The following is a 27,444-nucleotide window of genomic DNA, read 5'->3' on the forward strand; positions in this document are numbered from 1 at the left end:
AATAAACCTTTAAAATGATAACAACTTGGACAGAAAGCAGTATTTGGTGTGGAAGAAACCCTAAACTATAGGCAATATTTTGGGAACAAACCTTTAAAACTATAAGTTGTATCATAGGGGCAACAAACCTTTAAAACTCCAACTCTGTAGTTGTTTTTTTAGTTCTGCTTTACTCACACTTTTGGTGCTATTTGGATGGAGCAACCCTGTAGTATTTTGGGTGGAAAAGAAGATTAAACCGTAAGTAGCAATTTGAGTGGAATAAACCATCAAAACTATAATCAAGGATTAGTGTTAGGGTTAATGAATTGGGACACTGGAGTTTTAGTGAGTGATCTTGACCTTTCAGATCTGGGGCCCCTCTTGGAGGCGCCACTGATTATAGTGACAAAACAAACAGGAGTAATTTGAATAGAACACAATAAAGTGCAAGTGTGCTGTAGGAATTTAAATGTGTTCTGTGGTGCTCATCAGCAATTACATATAAAAGACAGACTTATGAACACAATAGTTAAGAAACCAAATGAATACACATCTTTTGACATGTGTTACTAGAAAAGGCACGAGTCACAAATTCCCATTCACAGTGTGTTTCCCAGTAACCCATGCCAGCGGTATTTAGGTATTCATTTTATTGTTTACGATATGCCTGTACTTTTCCTACTCTAGCAATTCAAAATGTTTTTTTCGTGCTAAAGGCCTATTAGGTTGGGAGGACAGAAAACGTAATTTAGGCAACAGAATCAATAACCACAACTGAGCAAACTGATACTTCAAATAGTTTTAATTCCTCAGCAACAGTAAACCATTAGGGCATTGCAAAAAAAGAGAAAACAGTCCAGAGTGCTCTGATTGCAAATTCTTTTCAGTTTATTGGACAAGAAGAGACTTTTTGTCTTATAGTGTTTGGCATACTTTTTACATTCAGTCACCTTGGATGTTATTAAGATCCAATCAATGAACACAGTTACATACTGCAACAATTTCACACCTTCCATTGCTGTGCCAAACAATTTCCAACAATACAGGAAAAGCAGCACAAACATCAGGTTGATCAGGGATACAGAATAAAGAGCAGCTCCAGATGAGTGAACAGTGTTTTTCTTGAAGATATTTTTAAAAAAGACCACAGGGATGAATTTATTTCTAGTTTTGTTTTTTTAAAAAAAGGAAAAAAAAAACACCTTTAAAGGTATAATATGTAAATTATTTTTTACTCTACAATATTGAAACATAAAATACAGATGATCTATCATTAAAAACAGAAAACTTTTGAACAAAACAGCAGAAAACCATCCTGGCTGATGGTCTTAATACTGCTCAGTTTCATAAATTCAGAAAAAAAAAAACTTACAATGTAGAACAGCTGCAGTTTTCTGTCTGGACATGAAACCAGAAAATGGTCTCTGACAGGTTTTTCCCAAATTCTTTATGGTACTTTAATATGCAACTAAAAGCAGCCAACTAAACATCTGCAATGTCTGTTTTAAGCTAATTCCCTTAGAAGCAGTTTTATAACGCTGCCAGAGGTTCATATGGAGAGAAATGTATGCCTGATGGCACCCAAAATCAGGTTAGCATATCTTGTGATCCTATGGATGGTCCTCCAGAATTTAAAACAATATTCAATCACTCAGCTTACAGTGTGAAATTTTTGACTTTTTAATTACATATTGGCCCATTTTTCTGTATTCAAGTGCTGGTTTGTCATTATTATTTTAAATAGTTTGCTGGAGATCCTACTAATGAGGCACGTTGGTGATCAGAGGAGGCACTGTGGTCGTCTGCACAGGAATTAGAACATACAGTACGAGTGCAGTTTGATATTTGGTCGAGGGAAAGGTTTGTTTAGTTAGCAGCAGTCACACCTCTCAAGTGCTTTGACGGATTTTTGATATTATTTTATGCATTTTTTTTCTTGTCTAGTGTCCTCTCTGTACTGTATTTTCTGGAAAACATCTTGTCACACTGCGTTGGAAAGTTGCTGTACTAAGTAAATAAAGGGCACCAGAAGACAAAAGAGTCAGAATTAGAGATATTTGTTATATTAGCACTCTGTTGTAAAACCAACACTTGTCTTTTACGTTTGAAACAGTCAAAAATGTTCATATTTTGTACGATTACAAACTCCATTGACACATATCTTTTCCAGGAATTCCCAGGATGTTTCATACTGCTACCAAAAATACAGCACACCTCTAATAGTGACCTCATTGTTTTATTTCAGCTGCCAATTTTTTCCTCAACATCAATTTCAGCAAACAAAAACTGTATTTTTATTTTTTTTGGGGAAAGTGCATTTTTTACACACATTTGGCTTCTAAAAAGGCTAACTGCAATAACTCCCAAAAAAACATTTAACCTAAACAAAGTAAAAGCATTCAAATAAAGCTTGCATTAAAACTACATATATAGCATTTATAAAAAGTGGAAACTACACATAAATAAATAGCTCTTAAAACAAACTGGCCTAACCTTAACGGAGAAGGAAACTGAAGAATGAAATGAAATAAAGAATGTGAAATCTAAATAGTAATGGCTGAGCCGATCAAACTTGAATTACTGCCTCCTGCACTGATCCATAACACTGAACCTCTGCAGCAGATTTATGACAGAAACTCAAGTATTAATTTAATGGGAATGTAAACAAGCTGAAAACGGACATATGTGTAATTCTGTAGCTTAAAGTTTGTGTTTGCCGCCTTTTTTGATATCATCTCTAAATATCACTGCAGTGAAGAGTTTCAAAAAGGCTGAATCTCTGGTTTTAATTTAATAACATGCTAAGATCTGATATCCTCATGAACAGTTTATAAAGATTTGGAAATACAGACGTGTACATCTCCATGAGCAAAATGTGACCTAAAATATTTTGCACAGAAAGTGACATAAAACTGTCATTCTTTCATACGTTATACAAAACACAGGAACAGTGTGACCAATAAAACATAAATATCTTTTATATTTTTAAAGTGTACATATTTCATATATTAATCATGACAATTTTGTAATCTAATATTTATATCTAAAGGACTATTCTTATCACAGCATTGAATAGAATAACAGGAAGCTGCTTGGTCCCCAACAAAGACATAAAAATTGGGAACATATTGCAGCTTTGGTGTTTGTTCTTTTGTTTTTAGATCATACCGGATAAAACAGATCAAAAAGTTAAATGTATAAAAAAATCCAAACTAAGAGCCCTTTAATGTGGCACAATGTGCAGCCTAGTAGCTATAATGGACAACCAAATTGGTGCACCACTGTTTCTCTGTTTCTCTGAATTTAAGGACAGTTCAGTGTCCCATTCATGACTGGAAACTTCATGACTGTAGGGCTGATTGGCAACTATCACTGTTTTCTATTTTACAATGATGTAGTTTACTGTGTGACAGCCAAGGCAGCACTTTAGTCCAGTCTTCCATTGGAGATATTTAACCATTTTTCAATATTGTTACTCTTCTGCAACAGATTGTCTGCCAAAAGCAACCGATTGACAACATCCATCGCCGATTTAAACAGACTTCTGTGGCTGTACTATAAGGACACTTTAAAACACTTCAGACACCGAGGTGAAGACGAGCACATACTGGCCGAGCTGCCGTGGTCCCACTCAGGTCATTTACTGGTGAGTTACAGCATGTTGTTTCATCTGTCAACCGGCGCATCAGAGTCCATATCGTTCAGCAGGTAAATGTCTGTGTGGCGCGACAATCCCAACTGCATCTGAAAGAGACAGACGGCATCAAGGGTCTATTATTAGTGACATGTGTTCCCAATTTTGTCGCATAAATCAGCTCAGCTTGATTTCACCGGTTATGAGGACAACCTTAAATAGAAGTAAAAACATTTCTCACATGATTCTTGCCATGATTTGGATTTTTCACAAGTGATGTGAAATTTTATGAAACATTTCTGGAGTAAACTATCAGCTGTACAATTAAGGAAATATTCTGCTTGCTATGAATGCACACTTTGCTTATTAAGCTTTGTGAGAGCAGCCGTGTTACTGCAGCTCATCTTATATTACTGTAAATATAACTTTATCCTCTTTCTATTGTAACAGAAACCTCAAGGTTTCAGACACAAAATGACAGCTGTTGGTAGTTCACTTTAAGATCATTTGAAGAATATGTTTTGATTTATCCAAAAATAATATCCCTATCAATGCTGTGTTTAGATCAGTGATAGAGTTCAATCAGTTAACAATTTGAATTTGATTGTTTTATAGAATTACAGATTAACTGAGGGTGCTCACCTTCAAACTCAACTTTCCTCATTTAATCCTGGAAAGTCCTGAAAAAAAGCAATTCTGTTGCCTAGCATGAGGTACTACTAGTGTTTTGTTCATGAAAGATGGATGAGTCAGGTTGTTTATTTTAACACTTATATATCTTAAATTTACATTTATTGTGCATCAGTCAATTAATAGTTTATACTGATGATGGTATATAGCAGGTGATAATTTCTTGACAAGGTTGTAAAGTGAGGCAAGTTAATTATACTTAACTGCAGTAATTATCCTGTTTTAATTTTAGTATATTTAGTTTTTATTAGTAAAAATAATATAAATTTTTCTCGATTTAAAATAGAAAACACAAAGAACCTAAGTCCTCCTATGGACATTTGAACAGAAGACGCCAACAAATGCCCATATCTCCATTATTTGCATTTATTTTGGAAAAACGGTGTGCTTCATCCAGCAGCAGAGAACAGACAGTTTTTCATTCAATCCCATAAATGAGTAGAGTAGACATGACTACATTGAAGTTTTCACTGTAACAGTTCAAATGTGCATTTTCCATGTTTTTCCCCCAGAAAAGTTTTCATGACATTGTGTTAACTGAAAGTAGCCTGTAAAATATCAAGTCATGTTTCCATCACCTCCCTGAACACTTTGAGAAACTTCATAACAGCTCTTGAGAACTTTAAACCAGAGACCTGCATTTGTACCTAAAGCCTTCACACTGAAGAGAACATGTTATATGAGAACTTATCATGAACCTGAGATCTTCATTGAGCTTACTATATGAACGGTGCGTTGTACAGTTCACTTCCAGTGTTCTTATTGGTTGATATGTACTTCTTACTTGGTTATTGCTCGGTTAGTTGTGTTTTCTTCCTCTGGGCTCTATCAAAGAACATAAAAGTACAGTGTAGACTACAGGTAAAACTGATTTCCGATGTTCATAGCTAAGATGTGGACTTGTTATCTACTGTGCCTCAATGGGACAACATAGCTGCTGTTAATTTGCACTTCAAGCAGCTACTGATCAGCTGTTTTTGCTTTTATGCAGTTGAGTGGGACAGATAAAAGTATGACTCTAAACACAGCTGTAAGTGTGAGACAGGATTTGATAACACTAAGAAACTGACCGCTGATAATAAACATAATTCTAAATAATATTTTCTTCCTAAACAGGGTTGAATTCACTTATTACTGGTTTACTGAATATGGGTAATGTTTTATAAAAACTGGTTATGTAATCTTTATTTTGAAGCCCACTTGAATTTAAAAAATGTACAGTAAAAGTTAACAGTACATTTGTTGTTAACAGAGAGAAAAAAATTGATCCAAATGTAACTAACTAAAAACTAACAATGTCCTAATAAACAAACATTTTTATTGCCAATTATTTGTCTTGCCATCATATGGCTACTGTGAAAACTATTTGCCTTTATAGAAACATTAAGAGGTCTAAAATGAATCTGTGCAGAATGCTGAACTCTGTAGCTTAATTATATAACAAATACATATGTATATATTTGAATGAACCTGACCCTACTGTAGACTATTCACGACTGTGGAGGTTTTTTAGACTTAAACCCACAAAAAGATTTGTGATGGTCAAAGTTTGGAGGGAGTCAGACTCTCTACAATCCAGAGGCAAACTTGTGATTATAGGCTATATAAATAAATTCGACTTTCTTACACGTCTTGACTTGATTTACAACAACTATAACTCCTTGTAATCAAACATAAAAACAGTTCATTCACCTTAGAACCTTTAACCATAAGTATTGTAATAGAACATACACAATTACAATAAATTGCAAACACCTTATCTGGTATTTATCTCTTAACATATCCCACAGCTCTACAAAAACAAATACCGTAAAGAGGTTAAGACTGGTATCACAAAATTAAACAACACAAAACCCAAAAAACAAAACAAAACAAAACAAAAAAGGAGCTCCCACTCTTTCTAAAAACTATCGTTGTTCATGATACTGTTGAGTTCACTTTAGCCCAAGTCTCGGGCACCTGATCACTGAAGCACTAAAAGAAGACGAAGCTGCAAACACATAAAGCTTCACTTGTTTGAATGGAGCAGTTTGGTTTAGTAAAATCTAGACAGTTAGGGCTGGATATCATTTGGAGCTTTTTAGTACATATAATGGACTGTAAAAAGCCTTCCCACATATCATGCAACAACTATATTCTCTAAGAAATATTCTAAAATGATTAGATGTAACAATCAAGTCAATCAAAGTGCTACAGAGAGGCAGCACTGGGATTAAACAGTAGAGGACACTGAGGTAGACTGAGTGGAAATCATAAAATGAGGAGTGCCTCTCTTTGCATGAGGAGGGCTGAGGATAAAAAAAACCCAACAAGATGCGAAAAATAGGTTAGAAAGACATCTAGTTTTCAAAAAGAGATCTTTCTGCTAATGTAGTCTGTGATCAATTAACTTAACTTCAGTCGAACCATATATACAGTCTATGAACAGAGCTGTGTTTCACGTTTCCTCTGTGCTTCTCTGCACATATGGCAAAAGTGAAGACTATCTGATTCAAATAATGTCCTCATATGTGACTCAAATCATTTACTTACTGGGTTTATTGTTGAAACTAACCTTGGGCTCCTGGTCTAATGTAGATTATTGGATTTTGTACTGTCATGAGAACTAAAGCCTGTAAAAACTGGTGTTCACAACAGCTGTGGAGAAAACACAAGCTGACTATCTGATGTTAAGATAGCATTTTGGGCAAGTGTGGGAAATGCTTTCTCAAGGTATTAATTATAAATATACATGTTGCTACATGCTGTATCAGCCACTCATGTCACAGGATGTCACTTTGTTGACTGAATACAGCTGGTACCTTTGTGAAGTGCTACAAATAATAGTATTTTTAAAATGATATATAGTGTTTTCCAAGAAAATGGCTCAAACATCAAACACTGGTATCTAATGTGCTGTGCTGGTGTCGTACTACTATGTCAGAGAACCTAAAAAGAACCAAACTCTGATATCCAGCCCTACATAAAATGAACATGTGACATTAGCAGAAAATGTGCGTTCAAGATCCTACATGATCTTGAAAAGTCCCAGGTGTGTAAAGGGCTCTCCGAGAGGAAAGAGAAATGCTGGTTACTGTCGTGTTCAGCTCTAGGAGTCGTACTCAGACTGCTCCTCTATGAACACAGCAGGTCGGTTGCTTACCCTGCTGCCACAGTCCACGCAGGAAACCCCCAACGCAATCAGACAGTGCCACACCTGCCGACGACAAAAGAAGAACAAGAGGTCAACGAACAGCCAGCTTTGAGTGCACTTTTTATGTCAAACCTTCTTTCAAAAAGACTGAAACTTCAATGTAGTTTGATGCTTTGGTCTACTTTGCTTCAAACCAGAGTTGGCCCCTTAAACCTTTGATCAATGGATCCTTTTTTAATGAAGTTGAAACATATTGAGAGGAGTTGTAGGGCTGATTTTATCAATTTGATTTTGATACTTGCATTCCTTTTGTTTGTGATCATACTGTCTCAGCCTGTGTGTTCTAGCAATTAGAAATGAAGATTAAACAAAAAATGAAGTTTAGAAAAAGACACTAAAAAGTTCAATAAAATAATATATTTTTATTATTTATTTATTGTACATGTATTTTTATTTTGATCTATTCCAGAGAGCAGGTTTAGTAAAATCTTGTAGATTGTAAACCTTGAGATGAGGGAAACTGAATTTTGACTGACGTCTGAATCATATTCTTTGCTTAAAGTGAGTCGATTTTTCCGCTGCAACTCACCAAAATCATTACTGCTGGCTAAGGCAATGAGAGTACAATCTGGGTATAATGTGTAATATCTATATAATAATGTAATGTGTAAGTTCTATAACCAAGTTGCATCTTATCATTGTCATCTCCAGTTGCAGTTTTTTCTCCTAGAAGTTACAACTGATTAAATATATTTGAATGTATAATGTACAGTCCCATTCCAACACTTTATCATTCATTAAGGACATTCATGTCTGGTAGATAATAAATCATTAAAAAAGGGAGAACAAAAGAAGAAAAAATAAACAAAAACAATTTATAGTCTTCCTGCAGATGAAAAGGCTACTATTCAAAAATGAGTGCCAACCCAGTCTTCACTGTTGATGACGTGCTTTTCAAGATGATTGTGTTATTTTTTAATGTATTATTGGAGCTCAGAGTGACGATACTCAGAGCTAAAGTAACACTGGTCAGCCATTCTGGAGGTCAAAACTTTGGGTATCAAGTTTGTTAAACCTGCTTTCTGGAACAGTCTCCCACCTAATAGTAAAGTATTACCTTTTCTCATAGTTATTCCCTCATTTTGATACATTAATGTTATTGAAATATAAATAGTTTAATAGATACCTAGCACTAAACTAGATAGTGTACTATATTTATTCATGGAGTCACACTCAAAATATTAAGAAAACAAGCTATAAAGATCCATTTTTTGACAGTTTATGAGAATCACAGTCAGTATTCGAAGTCTCCAAACTATCGTATTATTTAAGCCAAAAAGTCCCTGCAAAGTGAATATAATGTTGCAGTAATCTAACTCACCAGATAGCCAACAAAGCCCAGATAGGCTACGGAGAGGAGAGCAGCGATAACGTAAAGAGCTACGCTGTTCAGCGAAGTCACGTAAACCACCACAAAGTACATGTTGATTGCACAAACCACCAGGATGACGACGCCTCCAGAAATCTTCCACACCCTGGAGAGAACAGATACTTCATTGGACCATTGAGCAACACAGTTTTTTTTTTAAGTTGATAATTTACGAGAAACTGACAGAAAATGTCCAAGACTATCGTTTTCTTGCATCATGCTGTCAGTGTTGAGTTATTCCCAGGTTGCGTAATTCGATTTTGGACTGTTTAAAAAATTTTTTTATATATATATATATATATATATATATATATATATATATATATTTATTTAAAAATGCATCTATTTTACTTACAATCCATTGGCAAAGTCATTCATTATGGATTTCAGACTGGTGAAAGTCAGAATTGGGATCAAAGCAAATGGAAGCTGTTGGATGAGAAAAGAAATGACAGTCAATACCACTTAACAAAATCCACTACAGATTGCGTAAAAAGAGGGTAAACTTTTGGGTTAATCGTGGATGCGTTCTCGATTACTCCTCCTGACCTGCATGCTTTGAAGCACGTTCAGGAAATCATTCATCCCTGTCAGATGCTGAACATCCTGGAAAATGGCGACCAGCAGCGTTGGCGTGATGGCGATGGAGCGGGTCAGCAGCACCCGAGCAAAACGAGACCATCGCAGGTTCAGGAAACCCTACGTACACATGAAAGCAAAAACATTTCGTGTTCTTCTTCTGATTATTTTTGTTAGATTTTTTTTACACCAAAATTAAACAACACCTACACACAGTCCACTGCTTTATCGACATGTATTCTTACCTCCATCACAAACTGCCCAGAGTAAGTGCCTGTCATGGTGGAGCTCTGTCCAGCTGCCAGGATCCCAATAGCCCAGATGTAGAGAGCTGCAGGGCCAAAGAAACAGCCCAGCACCACCCCCTAAAGACACATACCAACACAAAGTTAGTCATCCTATTAATCATCTACATATTCATGTGGTTACTGAAAACTATAGGACCAGCTATTAGACTGTTTACTAGATAACTTCAAATAATTAGTTGAATTTAAGATTTAATTACAATTTTGCACAATTTCCTCAGTGCAACTCTGATTGTTTTTGTTGGAGACTGCATTTAAATTGTTAGCAATGAGACCATTTATTACGAATGCGAGGAGTCCTCCAAGATGGAATAAACACAGAACACCTGAAGAATCTACAGTACCAAAGTTTGTGACAACTATTAAGACACAGCAGCACTTCTACACTATTGTCTTCTAGATGTTTATACTGTTTTGTATATTCTGGTGACAGTGTGTGAATGCATGACCAGAGGTTTAATCGACCAGTGCAAGTTGCTGTTTATTCTTCTCCTCTGTGACAATTATTTTCATTTCACTATACAAAATTTCTGCTGTGGTAATGCTGACCACACATACCCCTTTGTAAATGTCCACCTCCAGTGTGTCGTTGTTCAGAGGGAAGAGATCTGTGTGCGGGCTGCCAGTGGCATTGCACTCTTCATTCTGCAACAGCACGGTTAGCAACATCTTAACTGACAGTGTGTGTTAAGATTATTAATCAAAAAACAATTATTTTGCTGTATTTGAAACTGAGCAACCAAGCATCAGCACTCCCCAGTATAGTGATGGATTTACCGACCGCATACTCACCACTTGCATATTGGTTTTATTGTAGAAGGCCTGAGCAAAGACTGCGACAACGAAGACGTTGATGAGGAAAGAGACAAAGAGAGCGATAGTTGATTCGATGAAGAAGTACTTGTTGGCTTCTTTTACTTCCTTCTTATTTTTGCGATCGACTTCCCGGGACTGGTTAAAGCAGAAATAAACAGAGAGATATGCAACTATTATCAAACACTGCAATCAATGCATTTCATTTCTTATTTAAAAATGTACTTTTGATTCTCATAGAGCTATAGAGTTAGGAAACTGTACTTTATTTTCTTTTGCATTTTTCCTTCAGGCATGAATCTTGTTACATGTATATGTTTCTAACCTTGACCAGCGCTGAGTGCAGGTAGATGTTGTGAGGCATGATGACAGCTCCTACGATTCCCACTGCCTGCTCCAGCTGCACAGGTCCACAGCCAGAACAGTACGGTACAAACATCCCCTTCAGCAGTTGTGGTTGGTCTGGCTTTACCAGCACATACTAAATGCAGATTACAGAGTCAGACATGGTAAGTGGCCACGAACCATGTGAAGTTTCTACAAACACTTGAATTACATTTGAACAGTGAGGGAACATTACCTCATAACCAAAACTAACAGCCATGACAGTGATCAGAAAGCCAAAGAAAGCCTCAAGTTTCCTCAGGCCTATAAAGATATGAAAACAATATTAACACTAGGATGCACAGCTTCTAATTACTGATAATAGGTGGATGTTTTATATCTACAAAGAAGAATCACATACCGTATTTGTCTAAAAACAGGAACACAAATGTGTCTGTGATGGTGATGAGAACTCCTGCCCACAGTGGGATCCTGGAAAAGAGAAGAAATAGCTTTTAATTTTTCCAGAAGGAAACTTCTTTGTGAATCTGTAAAAAATGTTTGCAGTGAGTTTTAACTAAAGATGTTACCTGCCCACAGAGAGAAGGTTGAGAGCTATGGCACAGCCAATGACCTCCTGCATGTCTGAACCAATAATTGCCAATTCGACCATCAGCCAAAGGAGGATCCGAGGAACCTGAAAAAAACTAAACAATTAAACCTCATGCATAGTTCACAGAATGCATTCACTGATATTTAACAATAAGAAATAAAAGAGAATCCAAAGCAAGCAAACAGCCAGTGATATTACAAATTCAGCTTCAGACCAATAGTTAATGAAAAACAACAACAAAGAGGGACGTAATGAGAGTGGGAAATACTCACGGTGGGATACTGGCGGTTGCAGACTTCTGCCAGGTGCATCCCTGTTACGACGCCCAGACGTGCAGCTAACCTCTGCAGCAGCAGGCCAATGATGGTGGCACCGAGGAGCACCCATAGGAGCTGAGGAAGAAAGAGAAAATCAGCACTTGTTGCCAGGGCTGGGAATCACAGAAGACCTTACAATGGAATCACGATAAGGCTGGTATCATTACACAGCAATTTGGAGATATTAAGCGATTTATCACAATATCTGTATAACTGAAAAGGAAAAAATATGCCTAAAAACACACAGAGCAGGAGGTTTTATTACACTATGGTGTTAGCGTATCTCTGTATTTTCATTATTATTCCAATTTAATAATAAGTAATTTCAATTAATCAACACTGATTTGCCTCCCACTGTTGGTCGCCATTTTCCCCCTGTAAGTTTCTTCTCTTTCACCGCAGGTTTGTTAATTTTTGTTCACTTTACCCTCACTTATTTGATAATCACCATCAAGAGTAGTCAATAAATAGTGACTCTGGTAAGTCCAACTTGTTGTGGGAATCCATGTAGAGTATCTGCATGATTTAATAAAAATAGGAAGTGATACAATATATTGCTGTATCAATGTTTTATTCCACCGCATCTTATGGGAATTGTTTCTGGCATACTGCCAAAATCAAAATAAATAAATCTCATATAAATTCTTTCATATTTGATTCAATAAAACCAGCATTTAAAAACAGTATTTCTTTGAAGTATTACAAGGAAAATAAATATAGATAGAAGTCACTGTAACCTGTTTCACCTATGATGCAGCAAAGCCTTAGTCTCTACAGAAATACAGCATACTGATGTAGCTCATTATGTGTCAGAGCAAAAAACAGAACAAGACACATCGAGCTTCAGAGCAAAACTTAGAGATAAGTAAACACATGGAAAATATATTGTATGTTTTACAACCTGTAGATTTACCTCTGAAACATGGAGTGACAAATATAAAAGCTGCCATAGATAAAAGTTAAGATTATACTGTAATATGTTTTTTCCTAAATCCCTATCATTTAACCCAGCTAAGTAAACTGCCTGTTCTGTTCTGCTGTCTAGATGAACATGTTTTTATTCCTCACCTTAAAGCCAGCTTTAGCTCCAGACTGCAGGTCGGACTCGATGTTTCCTGGATCCAAATAAGCTATGCTCATCAAAAACCCTGGTCCAGTGAACGCCCAGAGTTTACGGAAACTGAATGCCTGAATGGGAGAGTCAGACAGCATCGTTTTAGTTTTAATGCTTTATTTGTAATATTTTGCAAATTCTCTTAGTGCTTTTCTGCTTATATTACAAGAACCAGTGGTTGTGAGGTGGTACCTGGTTGACACTTTCTGGAATGGGCACCTTCTCCTCAAAGTACGTGGAGAAGGGTTCGTCCTCCACCACAGGGGAGGCAGGAGGAGAGATGGAGCTGTACTGGTTTGTCTGGACTCCATTCTCTTGAGGGGAGTCCTCTGATAAAACCACAGAAAGAGAAGCAGAGAGGTTCTTGTTAGTGATGCGAAAGGAATGAGACTTACATAGAGAAAGAAGAAGTTATCATTAGTAAAACCAAAATATGTCTTTCCATGAATTGTTGAGGCTGTGGTGGTCAGAAATCTGGGCTATTTTGAATGTACAGACTTCCTGCTACAGCTCTCTACCCCCCTCCCTGCACTGAGCACCTTTTGCCATATGAGTACATTCCTATACATGTGCAGGAAATGTTCAAAAATAGTCGAGCTGAAAGTCAACATTCATTTTCTACTTCAGACTTTGTAGCTCATTGGGCCAGTGTCATACTATTCATGCTTATGCGTACACGTGGGTCTGCTAGGAACCATGAGGCGTAAAAAACTTCATCATTGACGTGCAGCCCAGAATTTGTAACCCCACGTCAATTATGCTACAAGGGCAACAGTGCAGATTGACAGAATACGCACATAAAACATACTTTGCAAGACCGGAACTGAGCCCAGTGGACTTCTGCAGGTGAGACAGTTGTAAAATAACAAAAACTATAAGTCCATGATGTCTGCAGCTGTCCATGCACGTGTTCAGAAGGAAGTATAACCTAAGCTGTACACCATCTCACCTGATCTGGGTGATAAAACCGGTGATTGGCCAAAATCTCCCATCATACGCTTTATAAAAAAATCTGTTCTTTCTAAAACCTAAAAACGAGCCAAGGCAAAGTGCAGAAGTCTCTGTTCCTCTCAGACCACTTGAATTACAATATGCTAAAAGGTTATTTTGGAATTTTTGCCCAATGATCCCACATAAGATTGACAACCCAGCTTCCAGGATTTCTGTCTGCTAAACTCAGCAACTTAAGTGCCATTCTAGTAAAATAGGTTATTTTAAACTTGGAGTTTTCTTGAAAATCTGTTCTGAACCTGATTCTATACAGTGATCTGCTGCACTGCAAAACTAACTCTTTAGCATTTGTGTCTCTGAAAACTTTTCAACAAATCCTAAACAAACATTTTCCTATTCAAGTCGAGGAGCCAAAGTTGACATTGATACTATTTACATAATGCTTACTGAGGTCAGGTGACACACGAACAACACAGCTCACACCCCAACCTGACAAAACTGATTCAAGGACTTTCATTATGCTAATTTGATCTTAATTTGTTAGTTAAGCTGCGACTTAACATTTATTCCACAAAGATTTAGTTAAAATACATTTTAAATAAATTATGTTTCTGAAAAATAATATGTAACTTTAAGGTTTGAACAGCAGTGTTTGGGTCATACTCAAGTGATTTCCTTTAAGATTTGAAATTACATGTTTCTACTTGGCCAGCAGTAACCAGCAATTAGCCCCACATTGTTGACATTTTAAACCCAGCGACTCTACAAACATGTTTTATGAGAACACAGTAAAGGAAAGGGCTTAGGAAAAAAACAGCAGACAATATACAAAAGAAATCTCACTGAAAAACTTTCCAAGATCTATAATTACAGTTTAACATTTCTGACAAATCTATAATTATTTTGTAAGTAAGCCTGTAAATGCAGTGTAGTACTCACTGAGTCTGGACCTGTCAGTCTTTCCTCCCTTCATCTCCAACTCACTGCTGGTCCTAAAGTCCACTGTTGCCTAAGAATGTCCCTGCTTTTTATATGACTCAGTCTTTATCATTAGTTCTTTTTTTTTTAACCCTGACATTAGATGTCACAACGACAGTCTGACATAGTGCTTCTAAAAATGACCCTCAAAGGGAGAGAAGTGAAGACTGGCCAACCAGGATGTCAATAAAACATAAAACCCGCCCTTTACTCACAGTCACACGAGCACTAATGCAGTTTTCCAAAGACAAAATGCCAATAAAAAGCATCCAGCTTTTGAAGTTATTTGAGGATTAATCTTACTTTTTGTACATAATTTATGACTTTTCAAAAGGTCGACCATGGTGTTACATACAAAAGCAGAGCACAGCAAAAACAAGTGCTGTAATAAATTGTTTTAGTGAGCTACATCACGTGACTATTGGTAGCAGCTGAGTCATAAATGGTTTTATGATTTCAGTGCAAATGATTGACTTTTTCTAATTTTCTAATAAAGACATTAAGCTTTTGTTTCCTTTAGTTGTCCGATGGAACAGTACGGCACAGATGAGTAGTTCAACAACCACATTTTCTTTTGTTTCTTCTACAGTTTCTGGCTCTGATGAATGCTGCAATTTTGTCTTTTTTTGTTCAAGAAAAAGGGCCTTACAAACCTGCATATGTGAATGTGTACTGCAGCCTAATCCAAACACCCAGAATGTTTAATGTTGGATAGCATGGTGAGTTAGGCTGAAATATGCTGGTCATGTTTCTGTTATCGTAAGCAGTTACCTTCCAGGAGGTCTCCGTCTTGTTCGGCCTTCATCAGGGCAGGCTGAGGGATCCCTAGGAACTGGAGGGATGAATATCAGCCTCCCTGTAAAAATACAACAATTGTTACATTATTCGAGTGAGAATCAAAGATCACAATGTTAAAAGTTGTTTTTATATCATTAGTGAGTAAAACAGCAACGATCATGTTAGCCAAGTGATGCTTCTCTCTCTAAAACGAATTATTGAGCAAAAATAAATAAATAAAAAATTCACTGTGAAACTAATCAACTTCAGCTTTTCACATAGAAAGTACAAACAGCTTCAACATGAGACATGACTGTGCAACTATTGGTTCCCCCTTTAAACAAAAACATTAAAATTCACATGTGTCATAATAATGACTAAGCAACATTAACAGTAAGTCAAAGACCACAGCATGAGAACCGTCCACAGGAAACCATGAGTTGACCACTGACGCCTGATTTTCACTTCCACTACATGCATCCTTCTTTTAATCGAAAGAGACAAACACTCCACAAATGTAGTACTTCTTAACATTAAAGATGAAATAAAATGCAAAACAACTGTGTTTCATTATGACACTGAAAGCTCAGGGCCTCTGGAAGCACATGACTGTGGAATCATATCAGGCAAAGGACGACCTGAGGCAGCAGACTTAGCAGCTTTTCCAACAGTCAGTGTTTCCAACAAAGCACCACTTCCCCAAACTGAACATTAGCCTAGATTACTGTGCATTATTCAAGTGCTAATAGTCCTCGGTACTATTATTTATTTATTTTATTTACTATAATTTGGTTTTCTCTTCTATAGTGCAGTGTGTTATTGAACAGCAAATTTCTTCTCTGAAACTGAGCTTCTTAAATTTAACTGGCATTGTTGACGGAGCTAATCTGCTTATGATTGTACTCCAAAGGCAGCTTACTTACAGCAGATGAGGCATTTATATGGCACAAAAAATTAGCAGTTGTAATCTATTCAAACTGGCTATGCTCCGTGTTGGAGACCATGTCAGAATGGGAAATAATTTAACAAAAGAATTCAGAGAAAAAGCAAATTAGATTTTTAAGTAAGTGTGCAGCCGTGTGAAATTGTCTCGGAGCTGGATCTGGCGACAGGGTTGACTAATTACTGGGCCACAGGGTACATCATTTTCTGACCTATTTGTCATGTGTTCTCATGTGGCCACAGTCAGCAGCTACTATACACACGACAAAGACAATGAAAAAGAGGTTTCAGATCATTTCTGCTACCACCAAATGTGGTGGTAGCAGTGTACGATGATCATAGCTCGTAAAAATAGGAGTAAAAAAACATCTTTACAAATCAGGTATGATCCTCAACTAGCAGAAATTATACTCTTGTGTTAATATCATTGACATCTGGCTCATGTAGAAAACATGGCTCAGTTTCTGCACTACCCCAACAACAGTTCTCAGATTTAATCAAGTCCTAGCAACTCTCCTAAATCTCCATCCACCGACCATCCAGCAAGCTCACCATCACGAAATTAACGGTTGTCTGACTCGACTTAAACTTGCCCTTTGAAGAGACTTTTTGGTTTCAGCATAAAGATGTACTTTATATTGTCTTATTATGTCTCAAAGTAGATTTCCTTGATGAGGATCTGTTTTCCAAATATACTAATGCTGCTGATAAAGATTTCAAGGGAGATTTTGCCTTTGTCCTTGCATCTGATTGAAGCTGTAGCAGAATGTAATTTGTACTTTCTTTTTCACACATAAATAGACATACAGCAAACAGTCAGGTCTGTCCTGCTTTGGTCAACTTATCTGCACTTTTACACATTCAAATGACACTGACTGTTCTCAGTTTGTTTTAAACTACCAGTGTCTCAAGGTTTTCACAAGTTAGTCAGTAGGTAAACTGTAAAGCATGTGTGAGAGTGGACCTTTGGAAACAGCTAAAATCTGTTCTTTTTTGGTGTACTCTTTTTCTTATCCGTGTTTCGTCTGCCAGGCTGCTATGTGTTGTACTAGTCGTGGTGTGACCTGGATTACAGTCTTTGATTGTGTAACTCCTCCAATGTGTCAACACCAATCTTGTCAAATACAACGGACACCCACAAGTATGTGGTGCTAAAAGAAATTCAGACTGACAAAGCTTCCTGGTAGTTAAGACTTAGAGCAAAGTGAGCTCATGTGATATTCTACACCCTATTAATAATAGTACCAGCGTGACATTCACAAAGAAAGATCAACCCATATCATCAAGTATATACTTCATTTTGACTTCATCAAATGTCAGGGAGGATTTTCTAAGCTTGTAGTTCTAAATTAAAAACAATAAACTTAGCAAGAAACAACCCCACTTAGCCATTTATTCAACTTCCTTTGGCTAAACAGACATTAATGACACCTAATCTGTGCAGAACAGCTTTTACTATCTCTGCATCTATGACAACTCCCAAACTGACAAATGATCTCTAATGTTACACCCCTCCAATTGTGCAATTGTGGGCCTTGAGGACTTTAAATGACACACAAAATAAATCAACTAATAAAATAATTGATTAACAATTTATTTCTACTATTTTCAAATGAAAACTCACCACGAGCACCAAAATATCAAACCTTTTGCGTCCAATGCAGCTCTGTTCAACCCAACGGACAATCAACTGCCACGAATAATAAACTGTCTCTGATGATGTCTAACCAGAAAACCCAATATCCGGGAACTTAGCTCTTGCAAAAACTGGTAAATCAAGTCCACATGCATACCTCATAAGCAGCATTACCGACTGCATCACGCAATATTAATTTATGTGATCACATATAGTATAAACTAGAATTGCCCTACTTGACTTTGATGAGTGGTTTCAAATTGATTCAAATGTTCATGCACAAATAAAATGCGTTATATTCAACATTAAAACAGAATCAATTTTGGTTGCATAAATTAATTCATAATAGCATAAATTTATGGAGCACTTATATTTCTTTTGCAAAGCAAATACAGTGCCTATAAATGTGTTGATTTGCTTTATTTTGTTCTTTTATTGTTGTTAAACACTGAATCATGGTCAGTTTGATTTGTCTTTTTTTTTATAATTTTGTTTAATAATTTACCAAAAATAAGACTTTTTCATGTCAAAGTGAAAACAGATTTTCATAAAGTAATGTCAATAATTGAAAATATAAAATGTAAAATAAGTGGCTCCTAAAATTGAGGTATTTGGCCATAATACTACACATTATGTTTGGCGGACACCAAACACTGCACATCATCACAAACACACCAGCTCCATAAATGAAGCATGGTGGTGGCAGCATCGTGATATAGGGATGCTTCTCAGCTGCAGGCCCTGGAAGGCTTGTTAGGGTAGAGGATAAAATGAATGCAGCAACTGCAATTTGGCCGAGGAGTGTTTTCCAGAAAGACAATGACCTGACCTGAAGCATACAGCCAAAGCTACACAGAAATGGCTTAAAGACAACAAGGTGAATGTTCTCGAGTGGCCAAGTCAGAGCAGATCTTACTGCAATTGAGAATTTGTGCTTGGACTTGAAATACGCTATTCATTCATGGTCCCTATGCAACCTGACAAATTCTGAGTACCGTGGTTTTGCACAGAACAATGAGGTACAACCGCAGCATCCAGATGCAAAAGGATGATTGAGACCTATCAACATAGGTTCAGCACTACAATAGTGGCCAGTAATTCATCTACTAAATACTGACTTGAAAAGGGTAAAACTTAAGCAGACACTTTCTTTAAGTTTCAGATTATTAATCAATTTTCACTTTGACATGTAAGAGTCATTTTCAAATTGAAACAAGCTAGATTAAATTCACCATGATTCGCTGTTGAAAAGCAATAAATGGTGACAACTTCCAAGAGGGATGCATACTTTCTATAGGCACTGTAAGTAGCGGAATTTGTCAGTAGCATAATTATTACAGCAGTTCCTTCTTTTACAACGGCCTACACACTTTTCTGCCACAAGAGACGGCCATTAGGAACACTTCACATACAGGCAGATTAAATGTGTTTAGGAGGTGACTGCAAAATGATGTGTATTACAGAATTACACATATAAATGAGTTATATGAGGTATGGCAAAAAAATGTTGTGAACACTGATATCAATTTCCTCTTGCACAAGTCCAAGCCTTTACATAGGGGATAAATAGAGTTCACCAACTAACACCTTAAATTCCACTGACACACAGAATCTGGAGGAAAGTTGGCTAATTTGAGTTATGGTAACGATTTATCCTACTTACGCAGGCTCCCGGCACAATATCACATAGTTTAAAGGTACAGGAAGTGAGGAAAGCTCTAAACTTCAGCATCAGCATTAAAAAGAACATGCTGTCCTGAATACTCCAAGAACAAACAATCACAAGTATTACTAGAGTTTTGACCCCCTTGAGATTGCTTTTCCTTTTTCCCAGCATTTCGCAAGTAGGTGCTATTATGCCCTCCTCTTCCATTCAAGATGCACTCACCATAAAATAACATTACTATAGTAAATGTTCCTAGAATGGCTTTTCCACTCTCATTAGTAAGGAAGTATAATTACTCAAAGACAACAGATGATTTGTCTGAGACTGTTATGATCAGATATGGTAAAGAACAGTGATGTAATGATCACTGCTACTGGATCAGATTCAGTAAGTGTCACTTGATCATTTCATCAACTCAGGATGGTGTTCTGATTCTGATGTGTAACACTGAAATCATCACCTTGATTGTACTGATCTCCACTACAGGAATCACTGAGATTAGATCATGTTAATGACTAGACTTTGCCTTTTATGGCAACATACCGGTGTATTCAGAATTTAGTTTGACAAAAACCAATCCTTAACTTAGTCGTTCATTGTCATAGTATTTCACAGAATAAGATAAAGTGAGAAATTAACTCGAGCTGAAACTTGAAAATACCATTTGACCTCTTGTCCTGATGAAGTCTTTAGCAGCTACATGGCGATGTTGCTGGACAAGCTTGCTAGTTTAACCGCTATTTAACCCTTCAGATATGTACAGCAGAACAGCTTTGACAACCACCTTCATAAACTCTTCCGACAGACCCGATAACATAAATCTTCATACGCCAACACTGTCAGTACTGTTTCTGTGCTATCAAGCTAACAATTTTCCGTTAAGTATTAGCTGTCTGGTTGCTTCTGCTAACACTACTGTCATCAAAGTATGAAAACGTTCTTACCTGTGTGTAGTTTACAGGACGGTAAAAGAAAAGGCTGTGTTTTGATTATGAAGTTTCGTTATAAACCGGCACCATGTGTTTGAATTTGAAGCTAAGCTAGGCACGTTATCATGCTAAGTCTGGCAAAGTCGTATCTTCCCATGTCAACTGTAGGTTCAAGGTACACTGCGCATGTGCAGTAGTGACAAATTGTTTTGATTGGCTGATCAATAAACTCACTTGTTAGCCCTGAGTGCAGCCTGGCAGGCGGTGAAACTGTAAAAGTACAAAACTGTTCTCAGTAAAATGAACGCCAAAGTATCAAAAATATTCACTATAGGGAGAAAAGGAAAGAAAGGAGTCAAAGTAAAATATTTACTTCTGAGCTGTGTTGTAGCATAAAATGTAAACTTAAGTAAAGTGTCAAATTTGCACATCGCCACAGGTATATAATCAAAAAATAAACCATTAGGGAATTAAAGACTCCTAAATTTAAAAAAAAAATGACATTATCCAATAAATGAATATAATGATTGTTGTTAAAAGAACAGTTGTCTATATATTTATTGCATGATTTATTAACTCTAGGATTAATTATTAGGGGTTTTATTTATTTAGTTGGAACATTTATTTATTTGTTTATCTATTTATTTATTTAACGTTTAGAATTGACTTTTTTTATTCCTTTGCCATCTTGTTTTCAGTTTTTTCGGAAAACGAAATTTTAAAATTAAAAGAATTATTATTTAAATAGTGTCAGTGATAGGCTTCTTTGCATAACATTTGTAATAGAAACGTTGTATTGTATAAGCATTCATAAAATTGTCTATTTAATTTTAAAAATTACATTCGGTTTACATTGCAGGTTTATGATTAATAAAAATATATAAATTAAGCAAAGGCTGTATAAAAAGAACTGAGACGTTACCAAATTATAATTGAAACAATCATCTCATTAAAGTTTAGACTGACGTGACAAAAAAAATTCAAAATCGCTTAAAATCACGTTTCTTCAACTTCTCTCGCGATGTTTTGGTAACAGCGGCGTACACAACACATCCAGTGGCTAACTAAGCTAAAGCTAGGCTAACTATCCTCTACAGAGTGACATGTAGTCACGTCTACGTCGAGTCTCAATGTAGGAGCCCCAAGAGTGACTGGGACATGGAGTTAAGAAATATCAAGGACCAGGTAGTAAATAAAGCTTTTACTTCTGTCTGACTTAACGTTAGATAACCTGCCCTACTTCTGACTACTGCACACAGCTGGCTAGTCATGTTAGCGACATGACGAGGAAAGTTTTCTACAAGGCTCGTTGATGTCACAGAATCCGTGCAATGCAAAGATAATTAAGTTTTAGTTCGTGCGAGAGGTTTGCATGTTAATTTACTGTAGAATTTGATGTTTGACATCTCAGTTTCGTGATGCACTGACATTCTCGTTAGTGTCATTGGAGCTACTGGTAACTGAACTCCCAAACCTGCCAAAAAGCATTTTAAACATCGATTTTAAATATAGTTGTCGACTGTATTGTGGTTTAGCTTGATGAATCATTGCTAAAATTACCCTCAAAGTTTCTAAATATTCACAACAAAGTGGTTGGAGTTTGTATGAAGATGGAAAGTATTCGTTTTCTTCATTTAAATAAAGTCAGAAGGAAAATGCTTATTGCTTTGCGTGATGTACTTCACTTTATTGAACTGACACCATCATGCAAATTTAAATGTTTCACTGAAGGCAGATCCATTATTGGCATTATACCTAAATTATTGGTCAGAAATGTGACAGATTTATCCTGACTCAATTTATAATAACAGTAACTATAGATGCTTTTCAGAACAATCAGTTCCACCTTACAAGACATCAATCTCAAGCAGACAAGTCTGTTGTGAGATTGTGTTCAGATAGAAGACAAACTACTTCTCTCAAATTAAGCTGTTTATTCTCTAATATCAACGTCTCGAACGAATCTTGTACAAGGACATTTTCTGTTTGCAACAGCCTCCCAGAAAAGGATAAATTCTGAGAACATTTTAAACAGTATGGTGAAATGTGATTGGTTGCAGAAGACAAACATATAATTCAAATATTGAAATGTGATTGGCTGAATGTGGGGATAAACTGTGGTTTAGACTTAGTTCTCCCATTAGTTGGTGCACAGATATGTCCAAATCACTTGGCAGACGATTCAACCAATTTCCAAGAACCGCACCCTGTAAAAAGAACCCTCCTAGCACCCTCTTCCTGCTCTCTACCTGTCAGTCTATTCCTTTGTTAGCTGTGATGTGATGCAGCTACTGGTGGTATCTCATAGGAAGGATTATTATGGTTTCCACCCTTGAACAACCTTGAGTTAGCAGTTTCAGTGCAATTAGTTGTTACCTTATAAGGAAATAGAAATATACTGTGAAGCAAAGCCAAATCTCTCTTATCTTTTTGGTGTGTGTATGTGTAAAAACTATCCAGCTTGACCTGTCCCTGGTTGTATCCCTCATATATTCAGTCCTTCAGAGTCTGGGAGTCCATCTCTCTCCGTTAAAGGTCAAGCACAGCTCATGCAATCATTGTACAATAAATGTTATTAATATAAATATTGTAATACTCATGAATGATATCGATTTAAGTGTTATACTAACAGTGCCTTGTGAAAAATAAATCCTAACAATATGATATGAACGGATAAGAACTGAGTTTGTAAAGGGTGTAAAATTCTAAACAGGTATTTTGTGAATTGTGATTTGAACTGTGCAATGGAGACCAGCTGACTGATGTGTGGTGGTAGTGAGGTCCAAAGTCTTGGTGCAGTACACCTGAAGGCTCTGGCATCCATAGTGCTGAGTCTAAAACTTTGGACAGACAGTAGAGCAACAGAGTAAAGTATGAAAAAGGCCTGAAAGGTCTGAGGGCTTTGAAAGTGAGCAGTAGAACCTTGTAATGTATCTGCTGTTGAACAGGGAGCAAGTAAAGCTTAATAAGGAGAGATGTGATACGGTCAGTGGGTTTGTTACAGGTAATGAGCTTAGGAAGTTTAAATGATTTGGAGCCAATGAGGAATTTTTAATGTCCAGAGAGAGGAGAGTGGCAGTAATCAATGTGAGAAGTGACCAGGGTATGAATAAGAACTTCAGTGTGAAGAAACACAAAGCAGTATGTGAGATGTTGTTGGTGTGGGGTCTAAAGGAAAGTATACTGTCCGGTATGACACCAACACTTTCAATATGTAGTGAAAGTGTGGACCAGGCAGTCATCAAGAATATAATAAATAGATGCCTTTTGGAAAGTGCAGTCTTTGAACCTGTGAGGAATCCTTCAGTTTTATTTCCACTGATCAAATACATTTATTGGGCTTGGTATTCTGTAAAAGTTTGACAAATTACAATTAATTTTATTGTGTAAATTTTCATATCATTGTTGCTCTTGTTCTGCATTTCTCATCTCTTTTCAGTCTCCATTGGTCCAGGCCATATTCAGCCGAAACACAGAAGACGTGACATTTTTGTTAGACCACAAAGAAGATGTCAATTCACTGGTAGTATTATCCATAAACTCACCTGTCATGATGTTTTTACAAGATGTGCTGTCAAGCTTGCATGCAAAATATTTTGGGTGAAACATTTGTCGAACTTATAAGGATAACCGTATAAAATGGGAAAGAAATGTGTCGTCTGCTATTATGGATGGTTCGATTTATTTTGTTCTTCTTATTTTATATTTTTTACTTGTCTCAGGACCAAGAACAAAGCACACCACTTCATGCTGCTGCTTATCTGGGTGATGTCCATGTTATGGACCTCCTTATTAGTGCAGGTAAAAAACAAAGAATTTTACTGGAAATATGTCTGAGTGCATAGTAAATCTTTGCAATAATGGAGTCTAGTAGTCAGTCACATATACACAAACTAAAACGCATTAAAAATGCTCAGTGGCACAGCAAAGCTCATTCTTGCTTTTGCGTTCTGTTACAGGTGCAAATATAAATGCTAAGGACCAGGGGTTGCTGACTCCTCTACATCGAGCAGCTGCCTCACGAAATGAAGTACATTCCTGTTCTCAAAACTCAGAAATAAAAATATAAAACTGTCGCTTACATCTAGATTTTAATGTTCCATTCTTATTCTACCTTTTTTTTTCCTTTCAGAGGGCTGTGGAGCTGCTGCTAAAGCACAGTGTGGAGGTAAACACACGGGACAAATTCTGGCATACACCCCTACACATGGCAGCTGCCAACTGGGCGACAGGCTGCGCTGAAGCCTTGTTACCGCATGTTTGCAGCCTGGATATTACTGACAGGTCAGGAAGGACACCTCTACATCATGCAGCACACAGCGGCCACGGAGAGGTAAACTATGAAGCCGATGGTTTTAACCAGAGTCTTCACTTGACCTTTAGCGATCCCTGAAGTAATTATTGCAACTTAACATGTCTCGAAACTAGATTTATTTCCTTTAGGGAAGTAAATGGACATTTTGTTGTCTCTGGCAGGTGTTTTTTTCCCATGTAGCTCAAGGCATTCTCTCCTAATATATTGATCTAGCTTCAAACTATTTACTCCTCTGTGCAAAATATAACCAGAGCTATGTTAAAGTAAACACTGGAGTATGTTGTATTTGGTTCTAGACATTCTTGTAATTGTTGATGGCGATGACTTTACATGGACATGCTGGTTTATCAAGGTATTGTGTTTCTGCAGATGGTGAACTTGTTCCTCAGTAAAGGTGCCAACGTGAGTGCCAAAGATAAAAAGGAGAGACAGCCAATCCACTGGGCTGCATACCTCGGTGAGTGGTGCCCAGAGTTACATGTATATATTTTGTTGTGAGTGTAAGGAAGAACAGAAGAACAAGAGCAGATATATGTCAGTATGTGTGTACAAAGTGGAGAGGATGACCTCCATCTCAAGACTAACTACACCAATATTTTGCAATATTGTTGAGGGAATGTAACAGGATTTCATATGTATATACCCCTTACTGTGGTTGTCTCAGTCTGTTTATACACATACACAGTTTCAACATCATAGTATATAGACACCTTGTGTGTGGAATTGTTTATTCTGCTCTTTAGCAAATCAAAGGTGAATTCATTGTCTGAGAAACAAATGTCTAAAAGAGTTAAATGTCGATCTGTTCTTAGAGAAAGTGTACATAGTCCACCTGCTGTCCTTGCCTTTAGATCTAATTTACCCATCTGTCACTGCACAATTGACTGTTTGAATGATCAAGCTGTTATAATACTTTTGAAGTTAAGAATATCTATCTATATTTAGACTAGTCTAATGTTTAGTCTGTATGCTCAGAGTAGAGGTTAAATAAATGGGGTGTGATATGTAATATGTAACCAAAGACAGACACTTGTAGTAAATGTTATTCTCTTGTTTCAGGACATGTGGAGGTCATGAAGCTGCTGGTGTCGCACAGTGCAGATGTGACTTCCAAGGACAAACGTGGTTACACTCCACTACATGCTGCAGCGGCCGGTGGACAGTTAGACGTGGTCAGATATCTGCTGAGACTCGGGATGGAGGTAAAGCAGCTCCATCACATCGCTGTTGGAAAACACAAATATCTTTAAATAGTAAAATTGTATAATAGCTGCCACTTGTTGCATATATTGTATATTTTTAGATTATGCATAGGATTTTTTTGTACTTGCTTTAAAGACCGAATTCGGATATACTCCACAACAATGCAGACTGCAGGTATAAATGATTCCACGTAAGATTAGGAATTAACAACACAGATCTTTTGGAGCTCCAGACTGGATTTAATGGTCTGTATTACTAATTATCAGGTTAGGAAATTAACTTTTTAAAGCATAAACATCTACTCAAAGAGAGAAATATGTTCAAATTCACCTGCATTATTCAATTCAATTCATCAGTCAGTCTTTATTTTGTATCAGAAATCTAGCTTCTTACATATGCTACCAGAATTTTCGTGGTGGCTGGTTTCCCACTCTGGTAGTTATACTGGTGCATTTTCAGTGTGACATAAATTCCAATAAATTTAATGCAGAAAATATGTACACAAATATTTATTGCATCGCGTCGGAAATCATGAAATCTGCTTTTTGCCGATAGTAGCAGGAAAATCTGTTTAAACAATACACCTCTATGTTTTGAACTGCCGCCAACTAGATCGGGTATATGTATATTTTGTACCTGTCTCTAGCTTTGGACCAGTCAAATTATTTAAATCTTTTTTTGTTTAAGCCTATTTTTGTCTTTTTTTTTTAAGGTCAGCTTTCCACTGATGGGCTGCGGTAATTCTTGAGCACAAACTGTTGTGCGGCATTTTTCATTGTGATCTCATCACTTTTTTTCCCCCCTCTTCTGTCTCCCAGATTGATGAACCCAACCTTTTTGGGAACACGGCGCTCCACATGGCCTGCCACACAGGGCAGGACACTGTAGCCACTGAACTCGTGAACTGCGGCGCAAACATCAACCAGCCCAACTACCATGGCAACACACCGCTGCATCTGGCTGCCGGCTCCTCCAGCGGGGTGCTGTGTCTGGAGCTGCTCGTCAACAATGGTGCTGATGTCAACATGCAGGTAATTATTTAAAGATCTGAAAAGGAAAACAAAGAAGAAAATCATTTCTGAATTGCTGAATTGTAGCGATTAACACATATTAT

The 27,444-nt window shown here is 36.9% G+C and overlaps 2 protein-coding genes across 4 annotated transcripts in view; one reads left to right on the forward strand and one right to left on the reverse strand.

Annotated features, from left to right (window-relative positions):
- The window catches only part of LOC111579732 (serine/threonine-protein phosphatase 6 regulatory ankyrin repeat subunit C-like), a 38,400-nt gene that overhangs the window by 705 nt on the left and 10,251 nt on the right, over window positions 1-27,444 (forward strand). The window contains exons 2-9 of one of the 2 annotated variants that reach the window (XM_035955819.2): window positions 3,472-3,628; window positions 24,252-24,335; window positions 24,535-24,613; window positions 24,772-24,842; window positions 24,945-25,145; window positions 25,497-25,584; window positions 26,187-26,329; window positions 27,149-27,361. In XM_035955819.2, the coding sequence (XP_035811712.1) occupies window positions 24,592-24,613; window positions 24,772-24,842; window positions 24,945-25,145; window positions 25,497-25,584; window positions 26,187-26,329; window positions 27,149-27,361 (738 nt within the window). In that variant the 5' untranslated portion in view covers window positions 3,472-3,628; window positions 24,252-24,335; window positions 24,535-24,591. Of the gene's footprint in view, window positions 1-3,471; window positions 3,629-21,843; window positions 21,998-24,251; window positions 24,336-24,534; window positions 24,614-24,771; window positions 24,843-24,944; window positions 25,146-25,496; window positions 25,585-26,186; window positions 26,330-27,148; window positions 27,362-27,444 lie in introns of those variants that run through there. The other variant, XM_023287124.3, reaches the window with a different exon arrangement.
- LOC111579727 (natural resistance-associated macrophage protein 2-like) lies at window positions 767-20,984 on the reverse strand. Of its 2 annotated transcripts, XM_023287115.3 has the most exons (17): window positions 20,828-20,984; window positions 15,634-15,718; window positions 13,126-13,262; window positions 12,888-13,007; window positions 11,775-11,894; window positions 11,480-11,586; window positions 11,311-11,381; window positions 11,146-11,213; window positions 10,891-11,046; window positions 10,545-10,703; window positions 10,311-10,397; window positions 9,693-9,812; window positions 9,418-9,567; window positions 9,224-9,297; window positions 8,821-8,974; window positions 7,449-7,502; window positions 767-3,726 (listed from the first exon to the last, which is right to left on the reverse strand). In XM_023287115.3, the coding sequence occupies exons 2-17, from the start codon at window positions 15,665-15,667 to the stop codon at window positions 3,649-3,651; spliced, it is 1,689 nt and encodes a 562-aa protein (XP_023142883.1). In that variant the 5' UTR covers window positions 15,668-15,718; window positions 20,828-20,984; the 3' UTR covers window positions 767-3,648. The 2 variants fall into 2 exon arrangements, with proteins under 2 accessions (XP_023142883.1, XP_023142884.1); XM_023287116.3 differs by lacking the exons at window positions 15,634-15,718; window positions 20,828-20,984 and adding an exon at window positions 14,824-14,970.

This window comes from Amphiprion ocellaris, chromosome 5, assembly GCF_022539595.1.
Source record: "Amphiprion ocellaris isolate individual 3 ecotype Okinawa chromosome 5, ASM2253959v1, whole genome shotgun sequence".
NCBI classification, from domain to species: domain Eukaryota; kingdom Metazoa; phylum Chordata; class Actinopteri; family Pomacentridae; genus Amphiprion; species Amphiprion ocellaris.

What these genes read in the sequence shown, in the direction of transcription:
- LOC111579727 (XM_023287115.3), bottom strand. Translation starts at nt 15,667, where the DNA reads ATGAAGGCCGAACAAGACGGAGACCTCCTGGAAG. An exon ending in ATAAAACCAATATGCAAGTG is followed by an intron (nt 10,398 to 10,544) that starts GTGAGTATGCGG and finishes GTGCTGTTGCAG; the next exon opens with AATGAAGAGTGCAATGCCAC. An exon ending in CTGGGCAGTTTGTGATGGAG is followed by an intron (nt 9,568 to 9,692) that starts GTAAGAATACAT and finishes ATGTGTACGTAG; the next exon opens with GGTTTCCTGAACCTGCGATG.